Source organism: Humulus lupulus, chromosome 3 (genome assembly GCF_963169125.1).
Source record: "Humulus lupulus chromosome 3, drHumLupu1.1, whole genome shotgun sequence".
In the NCBI taxonomy this organism is placed as follows: Eukaryota; Viridiplantae; Streptophyta; class Magnoliopsida; order Rosales; family Cannabaceae; genus Humulus; species Humulus lupulus.
In genome coordinates, this window is record NC_084795.1 from 77,891,295 (window position 1) to 77,916,597 (window position 25,303).

A 25,303-nucleotide genomic window follows, 5' to 3' on the forward strand; every position below is an offset into this window, starting at 1 on the left:
ACATAGTGAATTTAATCCTTGTGTTCTTTTTATTATTTGATTTCTGCAATTTTCATTTATTTCTGTTTTCTTATTTTCAAATTTCACAAATCTAGTTTTCATTAGCCAAATAGAAACTAGAAATTAATTATTTGGTAATTGATAAATCAGTCTTCATGGGACGATACTCGTTCTTATCGAGATTTATTACAAATTGCGATTACGTATACTTGCGTAGCTTAATTTTCGCAACAAGTTTTTGGCGCCGTTGCCGGGGACTGATTTTTATTAATATCAATACAATTAATTTTTATTCTAATTTGGTTTTTCTGTGTTAATTGTTTCTAACTGTTGTGTTTGAGAATCTTAATTTCAGGTGCCAATTGGTATATGCGACGTCAAAGGGCTGACAATCTTTTGCCTATTAATATTGAAATTGAGAGGACTTGCAGACAGAATAGAAAGCGAAAACGGGTAGCAGAGATGGCCCAACATCAGGGCAATGTGTTGAATGGGGACGCTGCTGAGCCAGCAGTTCGCCCACTTAGAGAATATGTACTTCCCGCTGTTACTGGAGTACAATCATGCATCCAACCGCCGGCAGTTGCAGCCAATAATTTTGAAATTAAGCCAGCAATTTTGCAAATGGTCCAGTCTACTGACCAGTTTGGTGGACTCCCTACTGAGGATCCCAATACACACATAGCCAATTTCCAGGAGCTGTGTGGAAATTTTAAATACAATTGGGTCACCGACGATGCTATTTGACTGAGATTGTTCCCGTTCTCACTACGAGATAGAGCTAAAAGCTGGTTGAACTCTCTTCAAGCCAATTCAATCACTACATGGGAGGCATTAGCTCTGAAATTTCTTGCTAAATTTTTCCCTTCATCCAAGGCTGCAAAGTTAAGAGGGGAAATTAATAACTTCTCTCAATTTGATGGAGAGTATCTTTATGATGCATGGGAGAGGTTTAAGGAACTTTTGAGGAAATGTCCTCATCATGGGATTGAAAAATGGATGCTAGTCCATAATTTTTACAACGGTTTGTGTGGGATGACTCGCACCATTATTGACGCTGCAGCAGGTGGTGCTTTCATGAGCAAGAGTGCTGATGAGGCCTATGAATTGCTTGAGGAAATGGCCATGAATAACTATCAGTGGCCTAGTGAACGAGATAGAAATAAGAAGGTAGCCGGTATGCACGAGCTGGATGCTATTACCGCTCTCACTGCTCAAGTTGCATCATTGACCAAGCAACTACAACAAAATTCTATGGCCACTCAGGTCATGCAAATCCAAGCGGTATGTCATAATTGTGGTGGTCCTCACCCATTTGAGCAGTGCATGGTAGTTGAGATGAACAACTCCATTCCCATGGAGCAGGTGAATATGATGGGAAATTTCAATAGGCAAGCGAATAGTCCATTCTCCAACCCGTTCAATCAAGGGTGGAGAAATCAGCCTAATTTTGCATGGTGAAATACTCAAGGTCCTCAACAAATTCAGCAGCCCATGCTTCAAGCTCCACCTCAAGCACCGTTACAACCACCACTACTACCTGTTGCTCAAGAGAAGACAAATGAGTTACAAGCTGCACTGTTAACTCTAACCAACTCTTAATCTCAATTTATGACAGTAACTCGCTCATCCATCAGGAATCTTGAGATGCAAGTTGGTCAATTGGCAAATATGTTATAAAGTAGGCCTCAAGGAAATTTTCCAAGTAATACAGAGGTGAATCCTAAAGAGCAGTGCAATGCAATCTCTTTGAGGAGTGAGAAGAAGTTGGAAGAGCCAGTCAAGAAGTCTATACCTACACCAAAAGTTGAAGTTGAGATTGAGGGTAGGGTAGAAGAAGAGGTTATTGAAGACCTTGAGAAGAATCAGTCACCAGTGATTTATGAGCACCACATCAAGATTCCATATCCTCAACGACTTCAAAAGAAGACACTTGACAAACAATTTTCAAAGTTTCTAGATATTTTTTGAAAACTTCACATTAACATACCTTTTGCCGAGGTACTTGAACAAATGCCAAGTTATGTGAAGTTTATGAAGGAAATATTGTCAAAGAAAAAGAAGTTGGAGGATTATGAGACAGTGGCGCTTACTGAGGAGTACAGTGCTATTTTGCAGAAGAAACTACCTCCCAAGCTTAAAGATCCAGGTAGTTTCGCGATTCCTTGCTCAATAGGAGATACTGTTATGACCAAGGCCTTATGTGATTTAGGGGCTAGTGTAAATTTAATGCCCTTATCTATTTTTCGAAAGCTGAAATTGGGAGAAGCTCGCCCCACTACTGTGTCCTTACAAATGGTAGACCGCTCTGTTAAGCAACCTTGTGGAGTAATTGAGGATGTCTTAGTTAAGGTTGGTAAATTTATCTTCCCTGTTGATTTTATTATTCTAGATATGGAGGAAGATGCAAAAATTCCCATTATTTTGGGAAGACCATTCTTAGCCACAGGGAGAGCACTAATTGACGTACAAAAAGGGGAGTTGAAGCTGCGAGTGCAAAACGAAGAGGTAACATTTGATGTTTTTGCAGCAACTGATATTCCAACTTGTTGTAGGGTGGATGTGGTATGTAGTGGTGGTAGTAATTTTGAAACCACTAAGAGAAAAACCAATGCTAAAATTGGTAGTCGAGCAGTTCGTAATTGTTTGAAACAGTTCTATAGTGGAAAGGCTAGAAGGTTACACGAGCGGTGGAAGGCGCCAACAATTAGCAACGTCCAAAGACGAGTTTTTGCTTATGACACTATGGCTCTAAAGGATGAGCGGGGTGGACTTGACCCGAGTTGAAGTTCAATGAAGGAAGTGAGAGTCCAGCTGGAGACGTTAAATAAAGCGCCATTGGGAGGCATCCCAAGTTCATTTAAATTTATTTAAGTTCGTTAAGTTTTTAAGTTATTTTAGTTGAGACAATCTTTATTTTTTTAGTTATTTTTTGTTTAATTTGAATTTTCTTGTAAATATTGTTGATTATGAAATCGTGAAATACGTGAAAAAAAATCGAAAAATGATGAAAAAAAATAGAAAAAAAACGCACAGAACCAATATGCCTACAACCAAGCCTTCACTACTCATTTTGGCATTGACACTAGTGGATTTCCACCATATCCACAACCACCTAACATTGGGTATCCTCCAACTGAGGGGGATGACGACGCGGGACCTTCATTATGAGTCGAGTAAGGTAAGTTTCCTTTCCTTAGCTTTTATTTAAACATTGGGGACAATGTTTTGTTAAGTTTGGGGAAGAGGGATTTATGTTAGTTATTTGTGTCAGGTTAGTTGAGTCAAGTTTCTATTTAGTTTGGTGTTTTGTTAAATTGTGTTTGATTTTGTGTGTTAATTGTGTTGTGTGCTAGGGTATCTAGAGAGTGTGTTGAATCAAGATAACAATGATTAGCCGATGAGAATATGTGAATGTCTTGTAATATAATTCGAGAAAACTATATTTTATTATAAAAAAAAACAATCCGTGTGCTTGGTTTGACCACCTCTTTGGATTACTTTAATTCATTGTAAAACTGAATATTTGATCATGATTGGTAAATTCTTGCATTTAAATAAATTTACACTTGCTGAATTTTGAATGTGGAAAGAATGTATGAACAATTCTAGAACTTGCTTGCTTACTATTTGAGGCGAAATCATAGACAATGCTTGTTTAGAAAAATGATTTAGGCGACTTTTTTTGGAACGTTTGAGCCTTTCAAGCCATCCTTGATTAATTTATCCTTAGTTACCCTTTTTCAAGCCTAAAAGTATAACTTTTTATTGTTAACCACTTATTTTGAGCCTAATTGAACACTTAATTATTTTTTTCATTCCCTTGATTTATACCATGAGCATATAAACATATAAATGAGGATTGAATTGTATTGGGTGTTATTGTTTGATTTGGTTGTGACAATAGAAAAATAAAAGGAAAGATTGAGAGGAAAATTCGGAAAAAAAGAAGAAAGAGATTGAAAATAAATTACACTTCTTATGTTTGTTCACATTGAAAAACATAAGTTTGGGGAATTGTAGTTGAAGAAAAAAAAGAAAGAAATGAGAAAAAAAAGATACAATTAGTGTGAACTCTTCTCAATCTTGGAAAATAAAGGGAAATTTGGGGTTGTTTGGATTACAAAGTGGATAACAGGTGTGGTTTGTTTGGATTATATTCTTATGGTATAGATGAGCCTAAATGACTATTTTATCTACCGTTATCTAAGCCTCTCAATACAAGCTTTAAAAGACCTTTTGATTCTTGAACATGCATTGATTTATATTAGTGGAGAATAATAAGTTAGCAAGCATATGGAAATTTGGGATTTGATGGATTGATGGTGAGAGTTCAGCATGTGTAAATTATTTTAAATATGTGTTATTTACTGTTCATGATTGAGTAGACAAAAATGATCAATGGGTTAGGGTGAATTGAAGAAGTGGTTGGATTGAAAATCTGGATTACTTGTCAAAAAAAAAAAAATTTCGAAAATTATATATGCTTGTCCTTCATTAATTTTGAGGCTTAAAAATTGTGGTTATCTTGATTCATTTGTTTAGTGTCTGTATTTATTTGTTTAGTTTATCTTGAGTCTTGTTTTCTTTGCTCGAGGGCGAGCAAATGTTAAGTTTGGGGAAGTTTGATAAATGAGTTTTAGACTCATTTATCTATGTGTTTTTCAGGTAAAGTATTAGGTGTTTGTTTTGTTTTGTTCTATTTTACGTTGGTTTTTGTATGTTTTCAGGTGTCGAAGGGCTTAGGTGACTTAGGTGTGGAAACATGGTGGAAAAATCGACAAAATGACAAAATTTGGTGGAAAACGATGTTTCAGAGCACTTCCTGCGATTGCAGGAAGTGTGTCTTGCGGCCGCAACTCCAGAGAAGTTTTTGCATTTCTAGAGCATTCCTGCGACCGTAGGAATGACTTCCTGCAACCGCAGGATATGTCTACAAATGAGAAAAACACAGATTTTTAATTAAGGGTGTTTTGGTCCTTTCATGTTTAAAAAATCGCTAATTAGGTTTAAATTACGATTAAGGAGAAAAAAGGAGGCACTTTTTGCAGACCTAGTCTGGGATAGGAGGCTGAGAAGTGGATCTATCATTTAGAGTTTCTTTTCTTTTCTTCTCTTTTTATTTTTTAGTTTACGTTAATTTCAGATTTATGGATTTCTTAGTGATGTTTATGAACTAAATTCTGTTTAGGTTTTCTAATTGACTCTCTTGAAACTCTGTTATGATTTAATGCATTTATCTATTTCTTCTTCATCTTAAATCTATTCAATTTGTGTTTATTGTGTATGTAATTGATTGCGCACCTTTTACATATGATTTATAAATTTGAATCAAAATCTGAAAAGTGAGATTTGAATATGCTAAAATTGAATAGACATAGATTTCAATTTAGAACGAGAGTATAAAATTTGTTTATGTGATTTATGGATGTATTCATTGCTTCCTATTGTTTGAATTGACCATAGAAATGTTGGGAATTCACATTAGGTCGAGTTTTCTATCTCTTAACTCGAATAGTTAACACTTTTGCATGTCTATCATTTCAATGAGAAGAGTTTCAGTAGTAATTGAATTAAAGAATAATATAGTGGATGGTAGAGAAGATTAGGATTCCTAATTGTTTCATAGTGAATTTAATCCTTGTGTTCTTTTTATTATTTGATTTCTGCAATTTTCATTTATTTATGTTTTCTTATTTTCAAATTTCACAAATCTAGTTTTCATTAGCCAAATAGAAACTAGAAATTAATTATTTGGTAATTGATAAATCAGTCTTCATGGGACGATACTCGTTCTTACTGAGATTTATTACAAATTGCGATTACGTATACTTGCGTAGCTTAATTTTTGCAACAAGAGCCTATTACGTCACCAGCAAGTCAAGAGTCTGTACCGGCGCCAGAACTTGAAAGTGGTATGCAAAACTCTGACCTTGATCTTCCTATTGCCCTTAGAAAAGAAAAGCGAGCCTATGCTAAATATCATACCTCTGCTTATGTCTCATATTCAAAATTTTCTTCTACATACACTATTTTTTCCATGAATGTATCATCTATGGCTATTCCAAGTAGTATTCAGGAGATTCTTTCTCAACCTAAGTGGAAAAAGGCTGTTTATGAGGAGATGGAAGCTCTTGAGAAGAATCAGACATGAAGAATTGAAGAGCTACTGAAGGGAAAACCTATTGTTGGCTGCAAATGGGTATTCAGTCCAAAATTTAGAGCAGATGATACTCTCGAACGCTACAAAGCACGACTTGTAACCAAAGGATTTACTCAGACATACGGTATAGATTATGTAGAGACATTTTCTCCAGTTGCTAAACTTAATACTGTAAGAATTTTGTTATCTGTTGTAGCAAATCTTGATTGGAATCTCAGACACTTTGATGTGAAGAATGCATTTCTTAATGGAAGGATTGGAAGAAGAAGTATATATGAGACCACCTCCTAGTTTTGAAGATAGGTGTAATTCCAAAGTATGCAAACTGGAGAAGGCACTATATGGACTAAAGCAGTCTCCAAGAGCATGGTTCGATCGGTTCACTCAGTTTGTAAAAGGACAAGGTTACTGTCAAGCTTAATCCAATCATACCCTCTTTACCAAGTTTTCACAAGAAGGGAAAGTAGTTGTATTGATTGTTTATGTAGATGACATAATTCTCACTGGAGAATACCACAAGGAATTGGAGATTTTTAAAGAAAAGATGGCTAAAGAATTTGAAGGGAATGATTTGGGAGAATTAAGGTACTTTCTTGGTATGGAAGTTGCTAGATCTAAACAAGGTATTGTTGTCTCACAACAAAAATATATTTTAGATCTACTTAATGATACTGGGATGAGTGCTTGCAAACCAGCCGATACTCCGATTGATCCAAATCAAAAGCTTGGAGCTGTAAAAGATGGAACTCCAGTTAATGTGGAGCAATACCAGAGATTAATTGGAAGATTAATTTACTTGGCACACACTAGGCCTGACATTGCCTTTGTTGTGAGTCTTGTGAGTTAATTTATGCACTGCCCATACAAGGAGAACCTTGAGGCAACATATAGGATACTAAAGTATCTAAAGAGCTGCCCAGGAAAGGGATTACTTTTCAAGAAAATTGACAGCAGGTCAGTGGAGGCATTTACAGATGCTGACTGGGCAGGGTCGAGTGATAGAAAATCGACTTCTGGTTACTGCACATATGTTTGGGGGAATCTTGTAACTTGGAGGAGTAAAAATCAGAATGTTGTGGCGAGGAGCAGCGTAGAGGCTGAGTTTAGATCCATGGCAAATGGAATTTGCGAGTTATTATTGATAAAACGTGTTCTTGAAGACTTGAAGAAAGATGTTGAGTTGCCTCTTAAAGTGTTTTGTGATAATAAGGCAGCAATAAGTATTGCACAAAATCCAGTACAACATGACCGGATGAAGCATATTGAAATTGATCGACACTTTATAAAAGAAAAACTGGAAGCAAGGATTATTTGCACTCCGTTTGTCACTACAAGAGAACAGACTGCTGATATTTTGACTAAAGGATTATTTAAACCTGTTTTTAAGGTTCTTGTAAGCAAGTTGGGCATGTATGATATTTATGCTCCAACTTGAGGGGGAGTGTAGAAAATCGTAATTCAAAATTAGAATTACTCTACCGTATATTTAGATGTACAACTAGAGTGTTAGTTAGAATCTAAGTTGTTAGTCAGTTCCTATAATTGTGGATTAGTTTGTTTTTTTAAATATTTGATGTATCTATTTATTCAGCTTTTTGGTTAATTAACAAAATGAAAAAATTATCCAAACTTACATGGTATCAGAGCAAACCCCACATCTAATCGCATAACCCTAAGCCTTGATCGCATAACCCTAAGCCTTGATTGCATAACCTTGCTAAACCCTAAACCTCAGCCTATCCTAAAACCTATTTTTTTCACGATGGAGACAAAAACTACAGCAGCTACTGTAGCTAACCCAAAAAATTCTTCTCCCGTCACTTGTGAAACTGCTCCTCTGTCTAGGCACATCGCATTGCATAGATTAAATGGTAACAATTATTTGGAGTGGTCTTAATCAATAAAGCTTGCTATTGATGGAAGAGGGAAGTTGGGGTATCTCACTGGAGATGTGAAGACACTAAAGGAAGGCGAAGAAGGGTACAATCTCTGGAGATCTGAGAACTCTCTTTTAACAGCATGGCTTCTCAACTCCATGGATAGCTCCATTGCCAAGTCGCATATGTTCATGAAGACAACCAAAGAAGTGTGGGATTCCATTAAGGAAACCTACTCACATCTAGACAAGGTAATTGATTAAAGAAATGTTACAACTCAATTGCACAAAAATACAAGTAAATAGAAAGATGTAGAAGAAGATTACAAACTCAAAACAATGATAATGAAAGTAAGATAAGAACAAAAGAAATAACACAAACTCTCACACAACCAAAGTGTAGAGTAGTGAGGATCACCAACTTGAACAATGTTCAAGACCTTTGTCCAAAACCTTATTTCCCTTTATTCTCTAAGCATTAAGGGATCTCACAAGGAAATAACTCTGGAAGTATCAAGCCTCTTTGGTGTATTTTCGAGCCAAGTACTTTGTGAATGGAAAATGGTGTGTCTTACAATTGAGCATTAGACTCCTATTTATAGAGTTTGAGATACCCTTTGAATTTCAAATTTCACCGTGTTATGGAATTAAATTGAAGATTTGAGAGTTACTTAGGGTGTTAGAACCGTTCAAATTGGAAAATACTGAAAAAAGAAATTGGCTATCAGCACTCATGGCCGCGATCAAGAGTATCAGTTGTCGCGACCACTGGCCTTTGTCCCCCAGGTCGTGACCAAGGATAATCAGTGGGCGTGACCCACAGTGCATTTTTCAGCTTCCAATTTTCAAATTTTAAAAAAAATTTCTCAATCTTTTCCCACATGATTTTTGTAACCTCCATACACCTAAGATAGTTAAAAACATGTATTCAATAGCCAATTTCATAATGGCTCTATGAAATTCAAACACAAATATGTAACTCTCAATCTACATATTATTGGATAATATTTGAGAGTTACAAATTTACAACTAATCTTGTAACTCCAAAATATGTTATACTTGGGCACTAACATGTGTCAAATTTTGTAACTTTCAATAATATATTACAAAGTGTGACAAATTACATTTGTGTGATAAATTACATTTTGTCAAAAATATTATATTATTTAAAATAATATAACAATAAAAGGAAGATCTAAGGTGCGAAACCAAGATCTCCCCTTCTAGTTGGAACATCTCAATCAAAACTAGAAACATCCTTCGCAACAAGTTCAATAGTTTGCTTGCTTGTTATGACTCAAAATAAACAAAATATTTATTAGTAAATAGGAATCAAATTAATGACGAACAAAAACGCAATAATTAATAAAAAGGTAATAACTTATTATGATGATAATGGATACAAATTAATTATAGAAAGAAGAATAAAATTAATTGTTTTGACAATTTTTTCTAATATTAGTCATAATGAAAATAAAATAATGAACTTTTTATTTCCAAAAAAAAACTAAAAGATAATAATCACAGTGACTAACTTAATATAAGATATTGTAAAAATAAATAAATTAATATGAGATAATAAATTTTAAATATTTAAATTTGTCATTACTATAAAATAAAATAACTAATTTAAAAAATCTCAATACCTCAACTTTTTTTTTTTACAAAATCTCAATACCTCAACTTTAATATCTTAATATATATATTTATTGCTCTTACAAAATAAAATTTCATTTTTTAATTATTATAAACGTAACATTTATATTTAAGTCTTAAAAAAATACTTAATTTTTTTAATGTATCTATGATAATTAAAAAAATTAGGAGTTTAATGATTTTAATATCTAAAAATACAAAATATTTTTTTAATTAAAGACACCAAAGTAGTGACAAAATATGAGGAAGATTAGGGAATTTTCGTAGTTTTATTTCGGGGTTAAGAAAGAAAGAAAGAAAGAAAGAAAGATCACGGTTCACTTCACGGACGAAACGGGTTGTTGTTGATGATTGACATCCTCACGGGAAGCACATGAGGTAACACGTATGCTATCACTGGCAACCGAGTCATTGTGATTCACAACTCACAACCCCATTCACAGAGCCGGAAAAGCTGCCACCACCAGTGGTGCTCCGCCTGCCGGAGACTCGACTCTCAACCTGTCACCGCATCAGTTCCCACCTCCTCCACTTTTCTGATTCTCCAAAACCCAAATAACGGTTCATCCCTCCTCACCCCTCAAATCTCCAAATTCAAAATTTTGGCGTCAAAGGTTTTAGTTTTTCTCATCTGGGTACTCTCAGATTTAACTCGGGAAGCTTTGAAACCTAAAGATTTAGGCCCTTCGCAGAGAAAGATGAGAACACCAGCCAAGGGTCACCATGAAGAGGAAGAGTTTGAGGACGATGAGTATGGCTCCAAGAAAGAAGGCCCTTCTTCAAATAATAACTCCAATAGCAAAGGTACCCCTTTTGTCTTTTTTACCAATTTTCGTTTCTCATAGTAGATGTATATATAGATCCGAGAGTAAATACATGTATATATATATATATTTCTTCTTGGAGTTTACAAGGTAATGCATTATGTTTATGTATATTAATTGGCAATTTTTTTGGGTCGATTTCAATTGCATATGTTGTAATAGCCTGAGTTTGCTCGAATTTTGGGCACAAAACAGCCACTTTGCATGTGTACGCTTGTGCGTTATATTGAAATTTAGAGTTCACTTAGATTATCTGTGCAGTTTCCTTGGGATAACATGATATTTCTTGTGTTATGGAATGGGTAAATTTTAGCCCTTTTAAAGTATTGGAGTATTTATCTGATGCATAGTTTTGCCGGATTATTCTTTTCATTTTCTTTCTTGATTCTGGTTTTTGATCATGAACACCAGATGCTAAGAATAATGACAAGGCTAGTGCTATACGATCAAAACATTCAGTGACAGAGCAGCGAAGGAGGAGCAAGATAAATGAGAGGTATCCATTCCAATGGGCTCTTAGACCTTGCTTAATTAATAGATTTTGAGGTGTTGTTTGAATAGCTTTCTTTCGCTTTTGGTGAAGAAGTGTGTATACATACCTGCGCTTGAGCATGCATATAATAATGTTAATAATTATGAATTTTACGTCTAGAACTTCTGTATATATATATATTGTAGGAGTATAATGCCCCCCTGGCCTCTCTGACAACTTCATCAGTTCTGACCCCATGATTTAATTGAGAAGGAAACAAATGATAATTAACCAACTCTACCTTGTGAGGTGGATTCTGGATGTTTTGATTTTTGATAATAATGAATCTTAGTTTGCTTGAGTGTGAGTTGTAATGAGAGTTTGAAGCTTACATTGTTGTGGAGTGGTTATAACTTATAGTCACTTGATAAGTACATGTCAAATTAGTCGTATTTTCAATTTGGTAGGTATTACAGGTCAGTAGCAACAGGTTACCAATGAAACTGGTTTTCATTAGAAAAATGGTATGTTCAAAGATTTAATGACTCTTATGTATAAATCCTATCTACAGACTTGTTGAGCTTATTAACGCTCACCTTTTCTCTCTTTCAGATTCCAGATATTGAGAGATCTTGTACCTCATAGTGACCAAAAAAGAGATACGGCTTCATTCCTACTAGAGGTATGTTTTTGGTGTGTGCCAGCTATATGCTATAATGTAGTTGTTAATGTTAATAAAAATCACCATACTGTTTGACATAAGTGAATGATTATTTGGTTTTGTGTGCAGGTGATCGAGTATGTTCAATATTTACAGGAAAAGGTACACAAGTTTGAGGGTTCATACCAAGGGTGGAGTTCAGAGCCCACAAAGTTGATACCTTGGGTAACATTCTGATTCTTATCTTTTATACATTGTTCTATCGGAAGGCTTACTAACATGCTTGTGACAATGCTCATTGGAAATTGTAGAATTAGTCCTGGTTTTTTTTTGGTCCTTAGGACCGTGGTTCTTTGCAAATATATGTCCTGAACTTTTTATTCATTGGTAATATATGGTTTATTGATTGATTTTTTATCCTCATTTAATATTATAGTGTTTTTTTAGCCAGTAAAATTTACTTTGATTTTCTTCTGACATGACAAATTTCTTTATTGAATGGTAAAATTTATAATTATGAGACACAAGTGAAGGATTTACATTTTGATAAAGCTCTTAGTTGGGCATTTTTCTTAAAATTGTTAAGTGGGCTATATTGTCACGGGCTTAATTTTTAACTGTTGCAATTGTTAGTTTGCTAGAGCATATGCTGCATGCAATGGGGTTGATTTGGAATATGAGTTTATCTGGCTGCTCAAGATACTTATGAGTGTACCATGTCTTTTGCTTGCATAACACAGAGAAACAGTCATTGGCGTGTTCAGAATTTTGTGGGTCATCCTCCTCAAACCATAAAAAATGGACCTGGAGCAGCATTTTCGGGAAAATTTGATGAGAGTAACATGTCAATCTCCCCAACAATGCTTACAAGCCCACAAAATTTGGTAGACTCAGATCCTAGCAGGGATGTTGCTTGCAAGACCTTGGATCGTCAACCAGAGGCAGCAAACAAGGGAGTTCCTTTACCAATACCTACATTAGCCAGTATGTCTGCTCGCACAAGTGATGGTATGCTTACACAGCCTCTTCAGATACCTGTTTCAGAATCACAATCAACTCAGTGCCCTACAACAAGTGATGGGCCGAACCAACAGGAGGAATTTATGGTTGAAGGGGGAACAATTAGCGTCACTAGTGCTTACTCTCAAGGGTGGGTAAACTCAGTTTCTGGGTTGGTATATATCTTTAGAAGGATCATTACTCAATCTTGTGAGATATTTGGAGAACTAATTTTATGTTATGTCAAGTTTGCACACATTTAGTCTTTTGAATGGTTCTAAACAGGTTATTAAACACTCTGGCCCAAGCGTTGCAGAACGCAGGTTTGGACCTGTCACAGGCCAGCATCTCAGTGCAGATTGATCTTGGTAAGCGTGCCAACAGAGTACTGTCCGCTGGGACATCCAGTTCTAAGGTAAATATATCCTTGAGTTTTGATTTTTCTATTGCACATCTTAAAATTTTCCGTGTGTAATTATTCTGGCTTAGGTAATCTTATCGTTTTGGTTTTTCTTTCCAGGATTATGAAAATGCTCCCTCTAGCAATCAAACTATTGCACATCATAGAGATGCAGGTGTTGGGGAAGATTCAGATCAAGCTCAAAAGCGGCTCAAAACATAGAAGAGTATTTTTTGGCATCTCCTTGGCTTTTTTCCGCTTATAATTTACTGGCTACTTTGTTTATGTGTTTTGAACCTCCTTGTGTCATCTTCAGTGGGCGGGTGCTGTAGTCTGGTATCTGGTTTGTAGAATACGTAAATTATTCTGAATGTATCAAAATGAGCCTGTTAAGAGGTTCATTTTCTGGTAAATAAGTTGGTTCTTCTCTGGTACATTGGGTTGAATGTTCAATGCTATGAGTCAAAGTTATTTGTACTGCCATCTAACACTAATTTCTTCTGGGCTGTTAAAATTATGTTCGCAAAGTTTGGTTTGTTAAAATTTTCAAGAATTATAAGCTGCACAGATTATGAAGTGTGAAATTCTATGGGTCAGAATTAAGGCAGGGGTCAAATTAATTTTGCTCCAAGTGTTGAAACACCGTTTTTGAAATGCCCATCTGATACTGATAATTTGGTTCGAGTCATGTGTTAGAACACATTTTTTTACTAAATCATTATGATTTCCAAGTGAAATAACGTGCCGATCAAAATTTCTGCAAAAGCAGAGTACAAATGGTTGCAGAACCACTTGGTAGTAGTCTATAACAAGATAAATACATGCTAGCTAAACTCTCATGAAGAATTGTATAATAGTTGAATTTTACAGCAAGTCTTGAAAAGTTGCATACCATTCTGTAAAAACTGATGACTGTGCACACAATATTACACTAGTGATCTTGACTATAGTAGTAGTCTATGATGATTTTTGAGCAAATGGGGGTAAACACTCGTATGGATTACTATAAAAGTACTGTTCCTCCTTTGGTTTGCCCGGAATCCCCAGTCTTGGAGTCGGGCTACCAAATTTACCTGCATGGCCCCTTTTCACTGCTAGGGAAAATTCATTCCAGCTCAGGCTTCCATTCCTATACTGGTCTATTAGATACACCAAAAGCCTTTTGTTTGGAATGATAGTGGGCTTGAAACCCAAGTATCTGCAAAAACACGAATACATATGAAAAGGGTACTAACTAAAACCTTTATTTTTTTTATGTTAAATTAACTTGTATTGTAAATATAGAAGTACGTACCGGCGATGGCCTTCAACGACTAATGCCATGTTTCCTCTATGAGTTGGAATGAAAATATGGCTTTCCAATGACACAACGTAATCCAAAGCAGCCATCTGGTTGGAATGATTCTGGAAGGGCTCAAGCTCGGATGGCTCTAGCAATGTCTCCTTTTTAATCTATTCCACAAGTAGATTATTCAATATAAAATTAAACACCAAAAAACTCAATTGCATATGTTATAGAGTCTCATTTTCAATCTCTAGAAGTACTAACCAAATGAGGAAAGGCTAGTTTTAAGTCTGCCATTCTCCTTTGTCCCCCATAGATGTGACCAGCAGCAATGTAGATTTGCATAGCAGGATCAATATCCAAGGCTCTCAGTGTCAGTGCAGTTTCCTCTGGGGTTAAAGGGCATTCTCCCATTTGTCGCTTCTTTGCGGAATCTATTTCTTTCTGTTTCCACCATGGATACGCGTATCTACAATAAATTATATATATATATATATGTCAAAAAGTACATTGTCTATGATGATACAATTAACTATCATATATAATTATTACCTGAGTTTTGTCAATTCTTCAATTTCATTGGTGTTGCAACCTTCAGAGCAACCTGAGAATGCCAACATATCCATTTCGTATCTGAGGTGAAGAACTACGAATGGACCGTTTCGTCTCAAAAGTTCTACAATCTTCTTGCCAGTCTCTTCTATTTTGGGAGTAAATTTCAAAGCTCTGTAATTTACTCGGCACCGTAGCTTTTGAACTTCTAAAGGAATCCCATTATTGGCCAGCCTTGAATCACTTTTGGTGAAGTGAACCACTCCATATTTTTGCAGTCTGGGAACTACCTGCAAATCATATATATGCACACAAAAAATGTCAATTAGCTAATTAGCTTAGTGCTTCTAATGATTACCAAATTACATATATAGTTTACATGAATAAACTTGGGTTGTTTTTAAATTTCTTTACTTTATAAGCTAGATTATTTTAAATAACTTTTTCTCTCCTTCTTCCAGAAAGGACACGTGCTTCTATATATATATACATACATATAAATATATATATATATATGATAGAAAGTAAGATAGATGTTGGATGAATAAGCAGGGAAACCAACCACTTTATCATAAAATGACATGTTGGACCAGCTGACAGGAGGCATGGAAAATGGGGGATTATGAATAAGATGGTGAGGAAGCTTCTTCAATATCCTGACTTCGTCTCTCAATGATGTGATGAAATGATCCACATCAAACACATCTTCGAACTTACTGCCATTATATATTATATAATTATTATTATTTATTTTGTCAAATATAATGAACAAACATATAGCTAGACACATATATATGCAATCTGGATTGATGCCAACCTGTGATCATTCCAAAAGGAGGTTTTATCCAATTCTGGGACTATAAGCGTTGCATTCATATTTCTTGCAATTGCTACCATGTCACAAATCTGTAGCACAAAAGTTCTATATCAATATATATATACTTCAAGATATAATATATAGTTATAGGCGAAGTATGCATGTGGTAGGAATGACCTTTTTACTCTATTGTTAGACACTATTTTATTTTGTTTTTTTATGTGGTTAAGTTATAATAATAGCGAACCTTCTACAAGTTTTTTAGAAAATTTGAATAATTTATTGGGACGAAAATAGAATTTCAATAAAAGTTTGGATAGAGATATGTATTGGTTAAGCAAAAAATTTGAAACCCTATTTCGACCCAATAAATTCTCTTGATTCTCGAACACTTGCGATATTCGTTATGACTCCTTATCATATAAAAAATGACTCATTTACTTCCCAAAACAGGATAGCGCTATACCAATAGAGTAAAAAGGCCTATGCGAACTCATAGTATCCCTAGTTGTAGAACCAACCTAGAAAAACAAAAATAAAATAAAACTCCACTAATTTCTTGATAAAACTCCACTTACACCAGATCGCATTTGATTCAATCCCCCATTAGCTGATACAAGCAAAAACCCATTGCTCTCATAAACTCCTGCAGATTATTAATTAAAAGGGCAGCAAGCAAAACATTAATGAATTAAAAATGATAATAGGTCATTTTTATACTCCATGTATCTACATATATATATGTATAGTTTTAAAAGAGAAATTTTCTCAAATTCGACTATGTATATGATCAAATTAATTTAGTGATTATTATTATTACTGACTTTGGGGAGGAAGACCGATCTGTTGAGGAGAGGAGGGGAAATTGGAAGTGGGCTTTCTCATGAACTCGGTGAGAGTAGTGAGCTGCAGCAGACAAGCGCAGAGGAAGAAGGCGGCGGTGGCCGATCCCACCGCCCACAGCTTCAGCCGGTGCAAGCTCCTTAGCTTCTCAGCCTTTACATATCTTATCACATAGCTCGTAAGCTTCTCCACTTTGATGGCTCCTCCGCTAGTACTGTACTTGGAATCATCATCATCATCATGAAACTGATAAATAATATTATTAGTACCATCCTTGGCTTCTGATCCAAATACTAATTGAGTGTACTCTTGATCATCATGATGGTGGTAATCACCAAAACCAATGACCTTGCATTTCTCCATATATAATGATATATATGATATAATTATATCTATGTAGTAAATACGTATGTACTTGTTTTATTACGTAAAATTACGGAATAAAACAATTTCATGCATGCATGCATAAACAGATTTAATTTAATCCGAAGAAGTAGATCTTTTTTGGGAAATGGAGGTGGATTTTCCAAATAAGCAGCCTAGTTTGTGAAAGAACTGGGCTTAATTAGATCGATGATTCCACCGGCATCCGCAGGAAAATGCAAGAGAATTTTGTTGTATTTAAAAAAGAAAGGTTAGACACATGTATAATGATCGACCGACCCTACATACCATTTTTATTTTATTTGACAATTTGACAATCGACCATACTTACCATCTAATTAAATAGTTATAGTAATAAATGCATTTAAATTGTATCTATATTGGTCGCTTGTTATTGTTAGTCACTTATTATATATGAGGGTACGTATCATACATTCATATTATTAGGTATATATATATATATATATAATATTAATGTATATTATCATCCAAAAAGAAAAATATAATATTTAATCATTTTAAAATTTTCTCAGGAAAAAAATATATTTTTATATATACATACGTGTGGTGTGTGTGGCGGAAAAAAAAAACTGATGATAATATAGAACTATAGTTCTAACCTGTTTTATATTTAATTTTCAAATAAAAAATATAATTTATCAAATATTAATCAAAACGGAACTATATCTTACTGAAAGTGAAAAAACAAGAAATCTAAAAGAAAAAAAATGTTTTATTTTATCTATAATATAAAAGATCTCAGAAAAATTTCACTATATTAAAAGTCGTAAGACTTCAAAATACTTATATGCCTAAGGCATTTGGTAATAATGTTAAGCCGGGAAAACAGTTGCTCCATCAATTAATCTATATATCTTCTATATAAAATGTATGTAGGTAACAAATTTTTTTAGTTTAAATAGTTTGTTTTGTTAATTTTAATAAAATATTTTAAATATTTAATAGAATATTCTTTTGAAACTAATTAAAAAAAATATTTAATACTAGATATTATATTAGTATAAATCCAAATATTATAAAATATCAATATTATAATAATATTTAATATAAGACTACATATATAATAATTATATTAATTTAAATTTAAATTCAAATGTTGTAAAACAATACTAGATATTTAATAATTATATTAATATAAATTTAAATGTTATAAAATATTATTATGATAATAGTATATAATCTTATTATTTTACTAATTATATTAATATAAGTTCAAATATTATAAAATATCATTATTATAATAATATTTAATACAAGACTATATATATAATAATTATACTAATCTAAATTCAAATTCAAATGTTATAAATTATCATATTATAATAATATATAATACGAAACTAGATATTTAATAATTAATATAAATTTAAATATTATTATAATAATATATAATCCTAATTTCTTACTAATTATATTAATATGAATTCAGATATTATAAATTATTATTATAATAATATTTAATATAAAACTAGATATTTAATATTTATATTAATATAAATTTGAATATTATAAATATCATCATAATAATATATAATACAAAATCTTAATTTTTATAAAAAAAAATTATATGTGTTATCATATTATATATATGTATATATATATATTTAAAAAAATTATAAACAATGTTTTTGTTTAATTTTTTATTTAATATGTTTATATTATTTATATATATAATATTGTTTATTTATTTAAAATTTATATGACAATGACACAAATTTAATAAATATAAGTAAAAAAATTCTATAAATAAACTTAAGCAAACAAAGTGCATTGCACATTGCTTTTATCTAGTACTTATATAAAGAAGAACTATATGGAGATGATGTGACTTTCTAGAATCAATAATGTATGATTTATCTATTTTCTTAATTTGTGATTTTTCTAATTTTTTTTGTTTAACAAAAGAATCTATCTATCTATATCTATATATTTATATAAATGAGAACTATATGGAAGTGATGTGGCAATTAATAATATATGATTTATCTATTTTAAAAAATCTCTATAGTCCCACATAGTTTACAAACCATTGTAGCCTTCATTGACTACGAACCCTTCATTGACTTTGATTTTTAATTTGTCCAAATATTAATATTTTTTTTCTTATGAAGATTGATTTAACTCAATCTTGCCTTATATATTTTTTAGTTTATCAAATTTATATTAATATTTAACATATTATTTATATTTATATATTTAATTTTGTAGTATGTATTTTTATATATTATAGATTGAAAAAATGATAAATATATAGTGTAACAAGAATATATATATATTTCATCACCTATTTTAAAAAAAAAAATCACGTTTACAATCTTTGAAGCGGTAAAAGATTATGTGGTATGGTGATATTGAGTTCGTTTGAGGAAAAAAATACACTCTAACATTTTAATACACTACTACAAAAAAGATAATTGTGTCAATCAAACGCGTCAGTCAACTTAGTTGATTGACGAGGTTGACCAAGAATTAGCATTTGTGGCAGTGCCCACTGCTACAAATGCAGTGGCATTTGCATCAGTACGTATACTGACGGCGTTAAACGGGACCGTTTGCGTCAGTGTCACCGTGACGCTGTTAATGGGACCCTTTGCGTCAGTAGCTCAGTGACGGTAAAGGTCCGTTAACAATATAACCTTCTTTGTCACCGAGCCCAGTAGCCATTGAACTAAAACTTTCAGAAAAAAAAAAACGATGCGCGATTTTGAAGAAATTCCAGCGGCGCCTTAATGAGTTTTCCCTCATTTTGGTGAGTTTTTTTTTTCTTTTCAATTTTAATGTAAAAATGATGATATATATATATGTTTATGAACTTTATATATAGTTTTTTATTATTATTATTTGTATAGATTTTGTATTTTTGAAGATTATTGTTTGAAAACCCATAAACTTTCTTAGTTTTTTGGGGTTTTGTACTTCAAGAACCCAGATTGCTCAATTACCACAAATAAGTGCAATTTTATTAAATTTTATGATTTAAATTTAATTTTTGTGAATTTTTTTTAGGGTTTATACCTTTTTGGACCCTGTATTTTGTCTTATTACCTGTTTGGACCCTGTATTTTGACAAATTACTTTTTGAACCCTATGTTTTGTAAAATGATTCTGTAAAATCCTTTATTGGCATTTTTGATAATAAAGACAAAATTAATTAAAAGGGTTTTTTCGAAATTAGTAGTTTCCTCTTTTGTAATATTTTGTGGTGAATTTCGAAAAATGATAGTTTCTTGTTTTGTTGAATATGTCTTTCTATATTCAAATTTTTATTTTTATGTTAAATAAAATAAATATATATTTTTTCCTATAAAAGAATATCTTTTTCTTGAAATGGAAATTATTAGTATTTATTTTATTTATCTGATTTGGTTGCCCAGAAATCGTGTACAGCTTGCAATAATAAAGGATATATTGTTTCCTTATTTATTTAAGGAAATTGGGTTGAAAAACTGTCCAGGTTCAATGAATCTGTTTGAACGGATTGCCAGTCTGTTTGAACAGATTCTGACTTTCCTGTTTTGGAAGATTTTCCATTTATGGGCTGTTTGATTTCTGACTTGTTTTCCACGACCTTAAGGGATTCTAAACAGTATATAATCATCCTTAGGTCGTTGGTTTTTGATCATCTCTCTTGGGTATTACTTTCCAAATATTTTTCAAGTTTTAGAGAGACTTTTTATTATGTGAAGAACTTGAGTCCAGCAAGTTCTTAGTGGTTTATTACAGTGTACTTCTGTATTGTTTTCCTTTGTGTTAATTGTGCAGGTTGAACACACTTGGACATTGGTCATCAAGCTTCGGGAGAAGTCTTGTTCGTGAGTCACTTTTCGGGAGGAAAAGTGCAAGTGTTATGATTTGAAGGGAGTTCAAGATCTTAGCACTTCGGAAATTTGATTAGAAGTTTAGATTACAACAGTTGCGACAAATTCAAGAGGGAGTCTTTATTTGTATAAGTCAATTTGATTTTGTAATCATTTAGATATTCTTCTAATAAATTTCATTCTCTGGGCGTGGCCTCGTGGACTAGTAGCAATCTGCAAAGATTGCTGATACCACGTAAAAATTCGTGTGTTCTTTACTTTATGTTCGTTTTTATCTTCTGGTCACAAACTGTTTAAACATATCTGGTATCTGTTTAAACATTTCTGTAACAGTTTAACAATTAATTATTTAATTTAAATAATTAAGTTGGTAATCATAAAAAACGGAATTTCAATTAGTATCAGAGCGGTTCACTAAACTCTTAGTGAGATCTTGTGGTTATTTTCCGTTTGATTTGTTTTGAGTGAAATGTCTTTCTTTGCAGAAGGTAGTTCGGTGTCTCGACCTCCATTGCTAAATGACTCAAACTATCCATACTGGAAAGTTAGGATGAGAGCTTTCATAAAAGCTCAAGATGAGAAAGCATGGAGAGCAATTTTTTCTGGATGGTCACCTCCTACTGAAAAAGGTGAAGATGGAAGCACAATGGTAAAATCTGAACTTGTTTGGGACACAGAAGAAGAAAAATTATCCAGCTATAATAATAAAGCTCTTCACGCCATATTTAATGGTGTTGGAGAAAGTTTTATAAAACTTGTTTCCACATGTGTCTCGGCTAAAGATGCTTGGACAATTCTTCAAACTCAGTTTGAAGGAACTGTAGATGTTAAAAGGTCTAGATTTATCATGTTACAAACCAGGTTTGATGACCTTAGAATGTCTGATTCTGAAACACTATCTGAATTTTATGAGAGATTATCTGATATTTCTAATGAGTATTTTGCACTTGGTGAAAAACTTGATGATTCTGTTCTTGTTAGAAAAATCGTTCGAGTTCTTCCTGACAGGTTCAATGTTAAGCTCACTGCTATGGAAGAGGCAAAACATTTCAGTACTATGAAGGTAGAAGAACTGATGGGGTCACTTCGTACCTTTGAGTTAAATCAAAAGATTCGTCAAAAAGACAAGCCAAGCTCTTCCAAAGAAAAGGAGAAAACCATAGCTTTCAAGAGCACTGAAAAGGAAGTCTCAGATGATGAAGATGGTGATAATGAAATGGCAATGCTTGCAAAGAATTTTCGAAAATATATGAATAAAATAGGAAACAAAAAATTCAATGGCAAGATGTCAAAAGGTAACCCTTCTTCTCTTAAACCTTTTCAAACTAATAAAAAGGGTATTCAGTGCAGGGAATGTGAGGGATTTGGTCACATCCAGTCTGAATGTGCAAATACTTTGAAAAAGAACAAAAAAGGTATGATTGCTACTTGGAGTGATAATGACTCTGAAAGTAGTGAAGATGAGGAAGGTAATGTCGCTCTCACTTCTATTGTACCTGGTTCTAAATCTAAAAATGAAAAAATTGTTTGCTTGAATAATGTTTCAAAAGATGAAGAAAATTCTGATAGTGATGAATCTGAATTGAATGATGAGTCTTTGAGTGAATCTTACAAAAAAATATATGGTTCATGGGTGAAAGTGTGTTATGAAAATCGGTCATTGGTAAGCAAAAATAAAGATTTATGCCTTGAAATTAAACAACTTACTGATTTGAATGAAAATTTGGAAAAAGAAATAATTTCAAAAAATGTTGAAATTAATAAGTTGTCTAAGGATTTGGATACTCTTGAGAAAAATATTAGAATGCTTAACCCCGGTTCAACTATTTTTGAGAATATACAGAATTCAGGTCAAAGAAGTCATGTGGGACTGGGTGCTTCAAGTTCTCAAAAATCAAAGAAAACTGTCTTTATCTCGGCTGGGATGTTATTGTCTGATGTTCCTGTTGCATCCTCAGTGAAATCTGTTGTATCCGGTACTCGGTTTGTTCCAACAGAAAGGACACAGTCAGCAGGTAAATCCAATGGTAAATCCGAAAAATTCATTCCAATCTGCCATTTTTGTGGTAGGAAGGGTCATATTCGTCCTAAATGTTTTACTCTTATGAATTTTGCTAAAAATGAATATTTTGAAAAATTCAATTATTTTGATGATTTCAAAAGAGTAAAAAAGGAAAATGTTCAATCAAAGAAAATATGGATCAAAAAGAATAATTGTTTTGCTGGTTTTACTAGTGAATATGATAGATCTGCTTCTTCATATTTTTGGTATTTTGACAGTGGTTGTTCAAGACATATGACAGGTGACAAGTCTATTCTTACAGACATAAAACCTATGCATTGTGGGTCTGTTACTTTTGGCAATGGAATTGAAGGTAATGTTCTTGGTATGGGTACTCTTAACTTTGAAGGGTTGCCTAGAATCAAAAGAGTGTTACTTGTGGAAGGTCTTAAAGCTAATCTTCTAAGCATAAGTCAAATTTGTGATCAAGGTTATACTGTTAACTTTGATAAAGAGAATTGTTTTGTGTTAAACAAGAATGGTGAGAATGTTCTTGAAGGTTATAGATCTAATGACAATTGCTACACTCTTCTGCCATCTATTATGTGTCAATCTGTTGTGAGTAATAACACTGATATGTGGCATGCTAAACTTGGTCACATAAATTTCAAAACCTTGAAAAAATTGTCACATGCAGGGAGTGTTCGTGGTTTACCTAAGCTAGGTAAAGAATCTGATGGTAAGTGTAAAAGTTGTCAACTTGATAAGCAATTGAAAATTACACATAAAAGTGTTTCTGACATAAACACTTCGAAAGTTTTAGAATTGCTTCACATGGATCTTATGGGTCCAATTCAAATTGAGAGTTTAAATGGCAAAATGTATATTTTTGTTTGTGTGGATGATTTTTCTAGATATACTTGGGTGGATTTCTTGAAAGAAAAATCTGACACTTTTGATGCCTTTAAAACTCTTTGCTTGAAATTAAAAGTTGAAAAAGACTGCAACATTGGAAAAATTGTTCGTATAAGAAGTGATCATGGTAAAGAATTTGAGAATTCTGTCTATAATGATTTTTGTAAGTCTGCAGGTATCTCTCATGAGTTTTCAGCTCCCAAAACTCCTCAACAAAATGGAGTTGTAGAGAGGAAAAACCGCACTCTTCAAGAAATGGCTAGAGTGATGCTAAACAGCAAAAAATTGACTAAACGGTTATGGGCAGAAGCAATTAACACTGCTTGCTATATCATAAATCGTGTTTTTCTTCGTCCAGGTACATCTAAAACATCTTATGAAATTTGGAAAGGTAAGAAACCAAGTGTGGCTTACTTTCATGTTTTTGGATGTGTTTGTTACATTTTGAGAGACAGAGAAAATCTTGGTAAATTTGATGCTAAAAGTGATGAAGGTGTTTTTATTGGATACTCCACTAACAGTAGGGCCTATCGTGTGTATAACATGAGAACCCAAACTGTAATGGAGTCAGCTAACGTTGTTATTGATGATTCCAGGGATTTTTTCTGAGTTTTCTACTGAGGAAGAAATTGAAAGGTTTATTGATGAACCTACTGAAAAACACGAAGAAGCATGTGTCAGTGATACTACTGTTGAAACGTCTAGTCCATCTATTCCAACAAACCTCGAATCCGATGAAACAGATTCTGGACAGACAGAAAAGAAATTTCCAGATATTATTTTGGATGAAGTCCAAAAGGAGCCATCAACCAGAGTTAAGTTAAATCATCCAGCAGATTTAATACTTGGAAATCCAAAAGACAGTATGGTAACTTGAAGAAGGTTTAGTAATGTTGTTCAATTTGTTTGTTTCTTATCTTTAATTGAGCCTAAAAATGTGAAAGAAGCTTTAACTGATGAAAATTGGATTAAAGCTATGCAGGAGGAATTGGAACAATTTTTTAGAAACAAAGTGTGGATCCTTGTGCCAAGACCGTTGCATACCAATATTATTGGCACAAAATGGATTTTCAAAAATAAATCTGATGAATTTGGTACAATCGTGCGAAATAAAGCAAGATTAGTGGCACAAGGGTACACACAAGTGAAAGGAATAGACTTTGATGAAACATTTGCACCTGTTGCAAGACTTGAGTCAATTAGATTATTATTGTCTATTGCTTGTTTGATTGGTTTCAGGTTGTTCCAAATGGATGTCAAATCCGCATTTCTCAATGGGATCTTGAATGAAGAGGTATATGTTGAACAACCCAAAGGATTTGAAGATCCTCATGCACCTGATCATGTTTACAAATTGGAGAAAGCTCTTTATGGTTTGAAGCAAGCCCCTCGGGCTTGGTATGAGAAACTTACTCAATTTCTTGTTTCTCATGGATACAAAAGGGGTGGAGTAGATAAAACTTTATTTATCAAAAATATTAAATCTAACATAATTATTGCTCAGATTTATGTTGATGATATTGTGTTTGGTTCTACTTCTGACATTGAGGTGCAGGTATTTGTGAAACAAATGAAAGATGAATTTGAAATGAGCATGGTGGGAGAATTGACTTAT

At 33.2% G+C, this 25,303-nt stretch overlaps 2 protein-coding genes and 1 non-coding gene across 3 annotated transcripts; 1 reads left to right on the top strand and 2 right to left on the bottom strand.

Annotated features, from left to right (window-relative positions):
* Positions 1 to 882: 882 nt before the first annotated feature.
* On the bottom strand, positions 883 to 989 carry LOC133827941 (small nucleolar RNA R71). The gene has a single exon (XR_009890590.1). It is a non-coding gene; the product is annotated as a small nucleolar RNA R71 (small nucleolar RNA).
* A 9,001-nt stretch (positions 990 to 9,990) lies between these two features.
* LOC133822862 (transcription factor BIM2) lies at positions 9,991 to 13,528 on the top strand. Its single transcript, XM_062255318.1, has 7 exons — positions 9,991 to 10,499; positions 10,931 to 11,015; positions 11,604 to 11,673; positions 11,782 to 11,877; positions 12,393 to 12,802; positions 12,937 to 13,066; positions 13,172 to 13,528. Exons 1-7 carry the CDS (start codon positions 10,394 to 10,396, stop codon positions 13,271 to 13,273), a joined length of 999 nt encoding a protein of 332 aa, XP_062111302.1. The 5' UTR covers positions 9,991 to 10,393; the 3' UTR covers positions 13,274 to 13,528.
* A 168-nt stretch (positions 13,529 to 13,696) lies between these two features.
* On the bottom strand, positions 13,697 to 17,181 carry LOC133822861 (rhamnogalacturonan I rhamnosyltransferase 1-like). The gene is made up of 8 exons (XM_062255317.1): positions 16,530 to 17,181; positions 16,284 to 16,351; positions 15,706 to 15,794; positions 15,451 to 15,604; positions 14,889 to 15,178; positions 14,601 to 14,805; positions 14,346 to 14,503; positions 13,697 to 14,249 (listed from the first exon to the last, which is right to left on the bottom strand). The coding sequence occupies exons 1-8, from the start codon at positions 16,909 to 16,911 to the stop codon at positions 14,009 to 14,011; spliced, it is 1,587 nt and encodes a 528-aa protein (XP_062111301.1). The 5' UTR covers positions 16,912 to 17,181; the 3' UTR covers positions 13,697 to 14,008.
* Between the last annotated feature and the right edge of the window lie 8,122 nt (positions 17,182 to 25,303).